Source organism: Nansenia antarctica, assembly GCF_963989245.1.
Source record: "Nansenia antarctica genome assembly, chromosome: 1".
NCBI classification, from domain to species: domain Eukaryota; kingdom Metazoa; phylum Chordata; class Actinopteri; order Argentiniformes; family Microstomatidae; genus Nansenia; species Nansenia antarctica.
In genome coordinates, this window is record NC_137674.1 from 109,010,520 (window position 1) to 109,022,269 (window position 11,750).

Consider the following 11,750-nt stretch of genomic DNA (forward strand, 5'->3'; position numbering starts at 1 on the left):
CTCTCTCTCTCTCTCTCTCTCTCTTCCACTGTTATTTACATCCTCCCTCCATCACACGGTCCCTCATCCCCCTCGTTGTTATTGTTTGCCAAAGGAGATGAGTTTGTGTCTAGACACATTAATGAAACCTGCGAATGTGTGTATCCAAGTCATCGATGCAGTGGAGCGAATTTGATTCACTTCAGTTCTCAAACACCCACAGAAAATCCTCAAATAGAGCAGTTTCTCATCAGTGCAACTATCCCTGACATAGCCTTCTGCTTAACACACTTGCACTACCGCCACACCCCACAGTAGCTTTAACCATGACCTACTATCTTTAACACTAGAACAGCCGTCCCTTTTTTACCTATAAGAGCCGCCTCGGGGGGGTCAAATGACCATAGTCTTTACAATTGCAAGCTGCTAATTACACACAAAGACCACTAGTTGGCCGTCTTGTAAATTAGCCTGCCTCCTACACAGAAAAACTGTAAAATAGCTTTATACTAGTTTATCCTGATGTGATGTTGAAAATGTAAGGATACGCACATATCTAGGAAAAGTCGTGAAAGGAGGGTCCTGAAATATGATCGAGTATAAAGATATAAAACATTTTTTACTCACAGGGTCAAATGATCCTAGTGTTAACCACAACCTACTATCTTTAACCACAACCTACTGTTTAACTACAACCTACTATCTTTAACTACAACCTACTATATTTAACTACGACCTTGGGGCGCTTAGGTTCGATTCCGGCCGGGGACATATCCTGCATGTCATCCCTCCCCTCTCTCTCACCCATCCTTCCTGTCTAAATCTTCACTGTATCTGTCAAATAAAAATGAAAAATATGAGTGGGACTGCGGAAAAAAAAAATACAACCTACTATCTTTAACTACAACCTACTATATTTAACCACTTCCCTGAATAAAACCACTCTGAGGGCTTTCCAAGAATTGGCAAGGGATTTCATCATTTAGAAAGTACAACATTTTTAAAGCATATTCCCTGTATTTCAGGGCTCCAAACTGATTGGAGAAAAACATATAATGTCCACATAAAGCACTCACGTTTAGTATTTGGTTGACAATCATTGGCATGCAATAACATAACCGCCTTTGTTTTGAGGTCTTTTTGCCTTAGGTTCCCTCTTCAGCAAATTAAATGCGTGCTCAATTGGATTTAAATCACTTTTTGTCCCTAGTTAGAGTCCCTAAGAGTCCCTTAAGTCCCTAGTTACAGTGGCAGTGTTTGCGGCCGTTGCCGCAAGGTGAAGCGCTGTCTGATGAGATTTGAAGCATTCTCTCTTACTTCAGTAGACTAGATGTTTCCGTACACTTCAGGATTCGTTCTGCTGCTGCCGTCAGTATTTATGAAGACATGAGACATTTCGTGGCGCCCACGCCATAACACCCCATACCAGAGAGGAGGTGGTATGCCGGCGATTTTGAAGAGACAGTACAAGGGGGAACTGAAGAGACAGTACAAGGGGGGCAGTAGAGTAGTGCTGGGGGGTGGTAATGTCTCAGGAGGAGCAGTTAAGGTGTAACCTGAAGAGATGGGTCTTCAGTCTCCAACGGAAGATGGGTTCCGATCTGATTTCATATCGAAACTATTGCAGTATAGAGATAAAATCTTAAGATAATATCTTAAGATAATATCTTAAGAGAAGACAGGATAAGATAAGACAAAATGCTTCCTCTTTCCAATACTTGGGTTTTTTCTGTCTACCACCTATCAGGTTATGATGCCAGGTACACATACCACAGCCATACCACAAAGTCGCATATTCTATTTTAGTTCCTTAGTGATAACAAAAGGAAATGTGTCACTCATCCACTGTAGAAGTCCCCCTTGCCCTTCCAGGCCGTTTGTGGTTTCTGAGCTCACCAGTGTTTTTCTTTCCAAACTGTTGTTGTTGGCAAGCCTAAGGTTTTGTTTGTTTATGATGGTTTCTTTCTGATTCCCAGCCCTCCTTTCTCGCTGGCCTTTCTCAGAGGAGGTATGCCAGCAATTTTGGGCAGTTCCTTTTTTCTCTCCACACTGTACTGTACACTTTATCACTCTCACATCTTATATCTGTCTCATCTGTCCTCAATACCTTTTTTCCAGAACTCTGCAGGCTCTTTTAGAGACTTGTTAGCAAACCAATCTGGCCATCCAGTTTACACCTGGCAGTGTACTCTCTGTAGTTCTGCTGGTGAAGTCTGACACATTCACGTCTGCCACCTTCGTGTTGGGGTGGCTGGCATGGTGAGCATTCTTCATCATCCACTGTAGAAGTCTTCCTTGTCCTACCTGTTTTTCTTTCCAGGCAGTTGTTGTTGTTGCCATGCCTACGGTTTTTCGACATAGTTATGATAGTTTCTTGATAGTCGATAGTTTCTTCCGTTATATGATAGTTTCGTCCGTGACTTGCAGTGACAAACCTTTGGTCTTCCTCTTGACAGATGCCGATACCAAACTCCAAAGGAAAATGTAAAGGCTAGAATCAATATTAGACATTGACATCTTTCTTATTTCCTGTGACTGCCACACACCTGACTAGCCAGAAACATAATGTCAAAGCCAATTTCCCAATACTGTTGGTTCCCTGAAACAGGGGGACTATTTCCCTGTAAAAAAAGGGTTGTAATTTCTAAATGGTGAACAAAAGAAAACATTGAATTAAAGCTGAGAATCTCGACTTTGACCTCCATAGTAACTGTTGGATCTCAAATCTAAACTGTTGCAGTACAGAGATAAAGGAAGACTAAATACTTTCTCTTTCCTACTTCGAGGCCACCTATACTTCGAGGCCACGCTACTTGTTTTTGTTGTTTTTCTGATTAGCACCCATCAGTTCCTGCTATCATTCTGGTACCATGTCCACATACCATGTCCACATACCAAGTCGACATACCAGTCACCTTTTTTATTTTAGTGCAATAGAGATAACGAAATGAAATGTGTCACTCATTAGAGTATCTTGCTATTACTTACATCCAGTAGTCATGCTGGAGGTCCCTAGGACCAGGCTCAAAACCAGAGGGGATAGAGCCTTCGCAAAGGCAGCCCCTAGGCTCTGGAATAGCCTCCCCCTCCACGTCAGATTCGCCCAGAGCGTCGAGGCTTTTAAAAAAATTAGCTAAGACACACCTCTCCTCCCTGGCCTTTGACCTGAGGTGAGCCTGCTCTTTTACTAGTGTTTTATCTGTTAACCACCTTGGGGCGGCTGTTTTGTTGTTGTAAATGTGCTATATACATAAACATTACTTACATACCTACTTACAAGTCAAAGTTTCTTTCATGTTTTCCATAAACACACCCGTAAACAACGATACGACGACACACACACAGAACACATCTTGATAGCCGAAACAATTAACCTTATCTTGACCCCTCATCTTTCAAACATGTCTTTTTTTTCTCCTCTGCTTGAATCATTGGCTTTCTGTGCGACGAGGAGATATTTGTGTACACGCAAATGTTATGAGCGACGGTCTGCGTGGAGTGCAAATGAGATTCCTCTCTCCTGTTACGGCACGATTAATGTGTGGGGAGAAATTGAACGCAGCCATGCAGCCATGCATCCAGAACTGAATACATCCCACTGTAGATTTAGCTAGGGACGAGGGGGGAGGGTGGGGGGCGTTGTGGGGGTGTTCTCCAAGGAGCAAACATTCCCCTGTTGGGCTGGGCCCCAAAGATGGATCCCGAGATGCCTTTGAAGTTAATAGAGTGGTGGTGTGAAGAACTCTGGGCCTCGCAAGCTACCCCCGTGCAGACGCTGACATCAAAAGCTCAACCCAATTGCTGTCGGCTAACAACTGGCTCCCGGTCTGCAGGTCCACGGGCAGAGTGCGGACACAGATGGTCATCCCCCCCCCCTCCCCCCACACACCCCCCTGTACCAGCCACCATCCTCAATGTTGTGCCACCAACCTCACCTTGGGTTCAATGTCTTGGCTTCTGCAGGAAGGTCACCTCACACACACACACACACACACACACACACAGACACAAGCATGCACGCACACACAAGCATGTGCGCCCACACCCACCCCCCCACCCCCCCTCACACACACACACACACACACACACACACACACACACACACACACACACACACACACACACACACACACACACACACTTACCTACCCCACAGGAAACAGCCATAAACAAACCATTAGTGCTATTATTACTTCCTCTCTGAATCTTTGAAGTGCTCTATATAACGCCAAGACAGAGGCTTCACAAACCAGTCAGTGGGAACCGCCGTCTTCAAGCCGTCATGCAAAATAGTGTTTTTATTATCTGACTGGATATTTTCTTTCGCCTCGTCCTTGGGTGACGTGTTATGTAAACAAGACTCAAGTCACCTGAAGTGCCAAGTGAACGAGAGGTTACGGACGTGACACAGATTCTCTGAGGGAGATGAGGGAGATGAGGGGGGAGGGGGAGGGGGGGGGGGGGGCCCTCACTATTGGGACACACAAAAAACTAGCCCTTGCTAGTTCCTATACCCTATATAGGACGGGCGGTAGGTGTGGTTTATCTGCCTGCAGGTCGTGACTGAATAGGGGGTCTTCAGAGAATAGGTATGTCCCACAGCGAGGAGTCGACTGAAAGAGAACTACCGACCTAGATGCTAATCTTGGACCCATGCCCCAACGTGTAGCTGTGTGTGTGTGTGTGTGTGTGTGTGTGTGTGTGTGTGTTCCCCCTCCTCCATGTAAACATCCATACGGTCTGAATCAGACCTGTCACATGTGTTTGTTGTGTTTGCTTCATGCCTTTTGTCTTCAGGGATTTTTTTTTTTTGTGGGAGGACACTCACACTCCATCTTTCTCTCTGGGTTTCCAGTGTCCAATCTGACCCTCAGAGACACCAGGGAGAATGGAAACTGGATAGGAGGGGGTAACCGGAGGCTAAGGAGGTACAGTAGCTGCCTATGTCAACTCCTATCAGCTCCTTTTGAAGGGATAATGGACACAATCTTTTCAATATAAAGTGCTGGAGGGACTTTAATTCCGGCTTTGAAAAACGTTTGAAATCTTTTGGTTTTTGAGAGCCACTTTGGCACAGTCAAACAAACAAACAAACAAACAGACAAACAATCGAAATATTTTTTTAAATAATTTTTTGGGGTTATTCTAAGGGTTTATATATATTGAACACATGGTATTTTAACTAAAATGTTAACTTTAATTATATGTTTAGATATCATTGTGATGTAAAAAAACTAATTACGTTGTTTTTGTTGTTTGGATTTTATAGATCTTGTAGTACATCTGCATGCATATCTTTTGTGAAAAAGAATTTTCCAGAAATGGAAAATAACCTGTTCAGGCATCCTGCTTTGCTGCTTTGAGACAGTTGGCCTTCTCACCGATAACACCCTTTATGTGGACTCACTCCTGAACCTGTATCCAGCCAATATCCAGTTTCTCTATTGCTTCTTATCTTTGTTCTAGAAGAGGTTATGAACAATAACCGGAATGTAATCGTTTTGTTTTGTGATGGCCTGTTGTCTTTTTGGGTCAACTTAAAGGGCAGAACATTATCCTTCTTATCTATCGGCAGTATCACCTTCAGCGGTTTTGTTGGGTTAAATGACATGATATTCACTAAGAACCCATAACATAAACAATAAGAAATCGCACACCAACAGTGTGACTTTGCATAAACCTTCTGTGAAAACCAACAAGAACCAACAATGAGAAAAGTTAAAGCTCTATTTTTCTTTGGTCATGCATCAAACATCGGTGTCACATTTTGATATTTGTTTGATATTTTGTATTTAAAACAGTCGTTAAATGTATCATTGGAAGCTAAACAACATTTAAGAGAGATATAAGCTAACCCTAAAGGTGTTACAGCTTTGTATCCACACAATATTGATCAAATTTCTTTCTTCTATCACGACGACTACCAATGGCCCCTGGCCTGAGCTAGATTACTCTTCCTGCTACGACTGGTGGATTGATGATTCACTTGCTTAGTCTAATGTATCGCTTGTAAGTCGCTTTGGAATAAGGCGTCTGATAAATGCCAAAGATGTAAAAATGTAAATCAAGCACTTACTACAACATGGTGCTTAATCAATATTGTGTGGACACAAAGATGGTTATGTAATGAACATTGAATCATTGAACACTAAACATTATGATCAGATCGTACCTGGTTATGATCTTACCTGAGGACAACCTCAATGAAAATCCTCTTCTGTGTCTGCCAGTATAACAGATATGTCAACGTTAAGATCAAATATAATGTAAGTCAGGTGTCCTAGTCAGTTGACCTTATTTTGTATGTCTGGTCAATGTTTCTTGTCAATAGCCCAACTAACTGATCTTAGAAAGCCTTATAAAAAAAACAATGTAAGGCTCACAGATGAATTTAGATGTTTATTTACAAATATGATTCTATATACATCTTGTTTTTTTACATGTATATACAGTACACCATCCAAACATAATCACCACCCTCTATACCCTCAACATTCGGTAGTAAAATCATTGCATATTTCATTGATTCCAATACCTTTCCCACATTAAATAAAATATCAAACACCCTCTTCTGTCCCCCTTCTCTCAGGAGCTATTAAATTAACACATCATGTACACGTACCAGCAGTAGTTTATTTGTTTCACAGTTTCAATGTAAACCCTCAACCCAATTTCTTATCAAGTATATCAGCACATTCATCGACACATACAGAAGGAGTTTGGACATACTTTTTAGTTTCCAGTAGTACTCTATTAAAAGTCCAGATCAAGTTTTATTTAAAACTATTCTGTGGTATATCTCACAGAAGTGCAGTGAGTCCTTTAGAAATGATTTCTCTACGTTAGACTATAATAGGGGTCTTGTGTAACCGGAAAAATAACATGATGATTTTTGTATAAACATGGAAACATAAAAAATACACCTTTAAGGCATTGGTGCCTTAGAAAACATACAAACGGCTAACGGCTAACCCATGTAAGAAGAGACTTTGTTGACTACATTGGTGAGGTAGAGACACTTCTGTTTCCGCCCATCTTTTTCGAGGTCCATGTTAACTTCGCTAGCATGGTAAGCCTGGTCCAAATCGAGATGGTGGTCAACATTCAGTATACTGTCAAAGGGATGTGGGGGGCGGTGTGGTGCGGCTTGCTGTCCTCTCTCCAGAATGTACTGTACCACCACCACCACCACTACGCGCACACCCTTTTGGTTGGTGTCTCTGAATTTGCCTGCTGACATCGAGAGTCCTTCAAAATGCCACCAGAATATAAATAATTCAAAAGCGATTTCCGCTTAGGAAAAAAATAAAAAAAATAAAAATCACCAGATAGTTTTTATTTTCTGCCACTGCAGCATTCCACTCCACAGGAAAATGCGACGCAGTTCATAAATAATTCAATTAATATTGTCCTGGAACAACCTTCTCCGAAAAAAGGAGAACTTGAATTAGGAGTTAACCTCTGACCTCCCTAACCCCATACACACATGTTTCTCTTAACTCTTAACCCCCTTGCACCCTCCCGAAGAAAGAGCTTTACTATACATGTTCTCTGCTTCTCCCCTTCCCCCTCATGTTCCCACCAGGCTATAAGATCTGCACCTTCTGTGCGCAGACCAGTTCGCTGTTGACCAGGTCCCACATGCGCTTGAGATCCGGAGGAAGAAGCTTGTGGACCACGATCATGCTCCTGAAGAAACAGGGCTCCTTGTTCAGCTTGCTGTTCTTGTCTTTCACCAGGCCGAACGTCTTAAAGGCGTTGTGTTTGATGGGGTCGACCTGCAACACCGCCAGACACATGCCCAGGAACACGTCGTCGATGGGGTACAGCTCGAGGCTTTCCGAGGCCCAGTAGAGCCTCCTGGCCAAGGGTGCGTCCATGAGGAAGCCCCCCCCTCCGGCGTACGGAGGGTAGAGCGTCTTGTTGTACAGGGCCTGAGGGATGTAGTACTTGTTGTCCTTCTTGCGGATGGGCTTGGCCTTGAACAGGACGTCCCCCGCGAAGAGGCTCTTCACCCGGCTGCTGCTCTCCAGGTACTCCACGATGTTCCCCACGCTGACGAAGACGTCGTCGTCGCCCTTGAAGATGTAGCGCACGCCGGCGCAGTAGGTGTTGAACCACTTGAGGAAGTGGGTCTCCTTGAGCGTCAGGTTGAAGAAGCTGTCCGTGAAGTCCCACTGGAGGATGTCCCCGTAGATGTAGTCCTCGTACTCCAGCAGCTTCTGGTGGTTGGCCTTCTCCGCCTCGTTGGAGGACTTGCCCAGGAGGAAGAGCGTCCGCACCTTCCTGCCGTCCACCTCCTGCTCCTTGCCCCAGGTCTGCCGGATCATCTCCCGCCGGTCGTGCTGCGTGGCCACGGACTTGACCACCATGAGCAGGTAGGTCTCCCCGGCGCACTTCTCCGGGTGGTTGATGAGCATGGGGAAGTAGCGGCAGTGGCGGTACAGCAGGAACTGCTTGAAGTTGGCCTCCAGGCCCCGGAACCAGTCCTGGCGGGAGAAGTTGAGGTTGGCGCTGCAGTTGCTGCTCGTCACGTCCCAGGTGCTGGGGCCGCTGTGCTCCTGGGTGATGCCGGGCTCCTCCGTGGTGGCGGGCAGGGCTGGCGGAGTCTCGGGTTTGGCGTTGGCCTTCCAGAAGTTGTTGGTCCCGGGGTAGAGGTCCTTGTTGTTCTGCTGCTGTCCAGCTGGTGGAGGTGCGGCTCCCTCGGCCGCCCGCCTCTCGATCTGGAAGGGAGACCCCGAGCTGATGCTGCCTCTCTGGACCACGGTCAGCGTCACCACAGCCAGGAAGAACATCACACACACCCGCTTGTACACCCTCCACCGGTCCCTGGTGTTCATCCTGAGGAGACAGAGAAACAGACAGAGAAGGACTGTTATTGGCTGTGCTTGTTATGCTTTTTAATGTGTGTTAATTGACACAGTTGCTCAACAACAACTGCAAGTGTTGTGCGCCTTCTAGCTAAGATATCAGAATCAGATATAGTTCAGCATAGTGTTTAAATGCTATATATCTATATATATAATATAATAATTTGAAATATGATACTGTGTGATAATATTAAGAAATGAACTGTTTTGGGTTGTAGTCTTTACCATAATTTAGATTAGAGACAAATCAACACTTTTTAAACCGAGAATGTTATGAACAGAGCTGTCAAGTTTCTGTTAATAAAATTACCACTTCAGATAGTTGTTTGGTTATTTTAAAGAATGAACACTGTAAGAGGAAGGTTATTCAATGTTCTGAGTCAAATATTTTAGATTTGTGTAAAACGGGGATGGAAATGTTACCATGTCATCTCGAATATTTGACCCAGAACTCCGCAACAGATACATTTGACGGGACTTTGCATTTTTGTTTCTCCATGTGCAGAACAAGATGTTCCGTTCAAAGACAAGACAGTGAATCGATACAACTTCTCGGTCCAAGTGAAAATGTGTGATGTGAATATTACTCAAACTTCAAGGTTATATCATGTCCCGACGGCAACGTTTAGTCAAGTGAAGACCATTGAGAGAAGTTATTTTATAGGATCTATATATATATATAGAGAGGCTATATATAGTCGATCAACTGTAAGTAGAATATTGAACAAATCTGAATGTCTCACTTAATTTGCGACACAGTGGACTATGCTGTACAACTATTTGAAATTAAATGATTTATTTACACGTGTTTTGAGAACTTGCGGTGACTGATGATACAAGTCCTGATATAATAACTTTTATTAGATTTGATCCTCCTGCAAGACTATTCTATGTGAATCTATTACAGACAAATAACCATGAAACATTGTATTAATGGTGAACATGATAGTTTGGTTGGGCTATAGATCAAGTATAGCTTATCCTTAATAGCGCGCAGTAATTACAGAAACGCAAAGGCGACTTTTATCCTTGTCTGTATTATCTTGTAGATAGTACTAGTTTTTTTTGTCTGTCTTACATGTAACGATGAATTGAGAATCAAGGACCCCAATTGAAATAAGCCAGTGGCTTTCTTGGGTTTTTATCCTTTTAGTTGACCTTGTATGTAATATGTACTTGCATGTACCTACTTCTGCAAATCTTCTAATAAAGTTTTCAATCAATCAATCAATCCACGCGGGCATGCAAGTGCGCATCTTATCAAAGTGAACTGAATGTCCTTAATTCTCTAAGAAATAACGGTTTCAACATCTCCAATCACGAACAACAAAGATAAACAAAACCCCAGTATCTTATAAAAAAAAGAAAAGTCACTTACATGTTTGATGCAGAGTGCGAGCAGCCTAGGGTCGCTGTTGGTATCAGCTCTGAGCCCCGCAGACGGATGGCACACGTACGTACGGTCCCTTCAGATATGCGTAAAGTTAGTCCGTTCTCCGTCCCAAGAGCAAAAAAATTTGAAGGTAGCCTATTTCTTATTTCCTACGTAACCTAAGGAAATTAAAACGTTACGTTGCCCCCCGGTGTCAGCGCCCACACAGAAAGGCACAAGGTGGATCTAGGCTGTCAGTGGCCAGACTGGCCACCCCAGGAGCGCGACGGGCTTATAAAGCGGGCGGGACGTTACGTAGGGGCCTGTATGCAAATAGACGTTTGAGAATGAACTGGGGGTGCAGTCCTTATACGCCCAATTATCTAGGATAATAAGAATAAGAATAACCTTTATTTGTATAGCACTTTTTTCTGCAAACGTTGCTTTAGAATTCTAAACGTTTAGAAGGTAAAAAAAAAAAAAAAAAAAAAACTTGCTTTATATTACGCAAGTGCACATAGGCTACGTCTGTCCATTAAGATGGATCGAGTCATCTATGAATCATTCGTAATTGTAAGGGACTAAATATTGCACCTTAATGAACCGGTTTCTCCAATGGCAGCTGGCTTAATTATGTTATGGGTAATACTCATTATTATAATAACCGTTATTTGTATAGCACTTTTCCTGCAAACGTTGCAGCTCAAAGTGCTTTAACATATCCACACAGCATAAAAATAATAATAGAACAATAGTAATAAAAAAAACACACAATAGCAATAATATAAACTACTTAATAAAACAACAATAAACCATGCAATGGGGGATAGAACAAAGATAAACAAAATAACTAAATAATACAGGAATTACTATAATATTTAAGTAAATACATATACAAATATATACAATATATACAAATATATAGATGCATCAACTAACATACACAAGATACATTTAGAAAATAATTGTCATTTAATGGCAATATTAAGAGTTTTTAGTCTTGACTTGAAAATATTTGCTGAGGTTGCATCCCAAATGTAAACTGGCAGTGCATATATATTATCATAATCTGTTAATAATTACTATTATTATTATTATTTTTATTATTATTATATAGTAATTTGCATTAATAATAATAATAACAATAATAATAACTACAACTGCTACTACAACTGTTAAGCTATTACACCAATGCAAAATGGAATCCGATTCATGTCTATCTCAGAGTATGTCTCTATCTATCTGTCTGTGTATCTGTCTATGTAGTCTGTCTATGTAGTGGTGGTCTAGTGGATAGTGAGTTGGACTTGTGATCGGAAGGTTGTGAGTTCAAATCCCGCCTGAAGCCACAACACTACTAGTGTGCCCTTGGGTAAGGCACTTAGCCCTCAGTTACTCCAGGGGGAATGTCCCTGTAATTCGTAATTGTAAGTCGCTTTGGATAAAAGCGTCTGCTAAATGGCAACATTATTAAATTATTTATGTATCTATGTATGTATGTATGTATGTATGTATCTATCTATCTGTCT

At 42.5% G+C, this 11,750-nt stretch overlaps 1 protein-coding gene across 1 annotated transcript; it reads right to left on the reverse strand.

The window, feature by feature from the left end:
- Positions 1-7,565: 7,565 nt before the first annotated feature.
- Positions 7,566-10,240, reverse strand: b3gnt7 (UDP-GlcNAc:betaGal beta-1,3-N-acetylglucosaminyltransferase 7; the record flags this gene model as incomplete). The annotated part of the gene is made up of 2 exons (XM_080546691.1): positions 10,228-10,240; positions 7,566-8,820 (listed from the first exon to the last, which is right to left on the reverse strand). Coding segments are annotated over exons 1-2 (1,257 nt in total). The 5' UTR covers positions 10,230-10,240.
- Between the last annotated feature and the right edge of the window lie 1,510 nt (positions 10,241-11,750).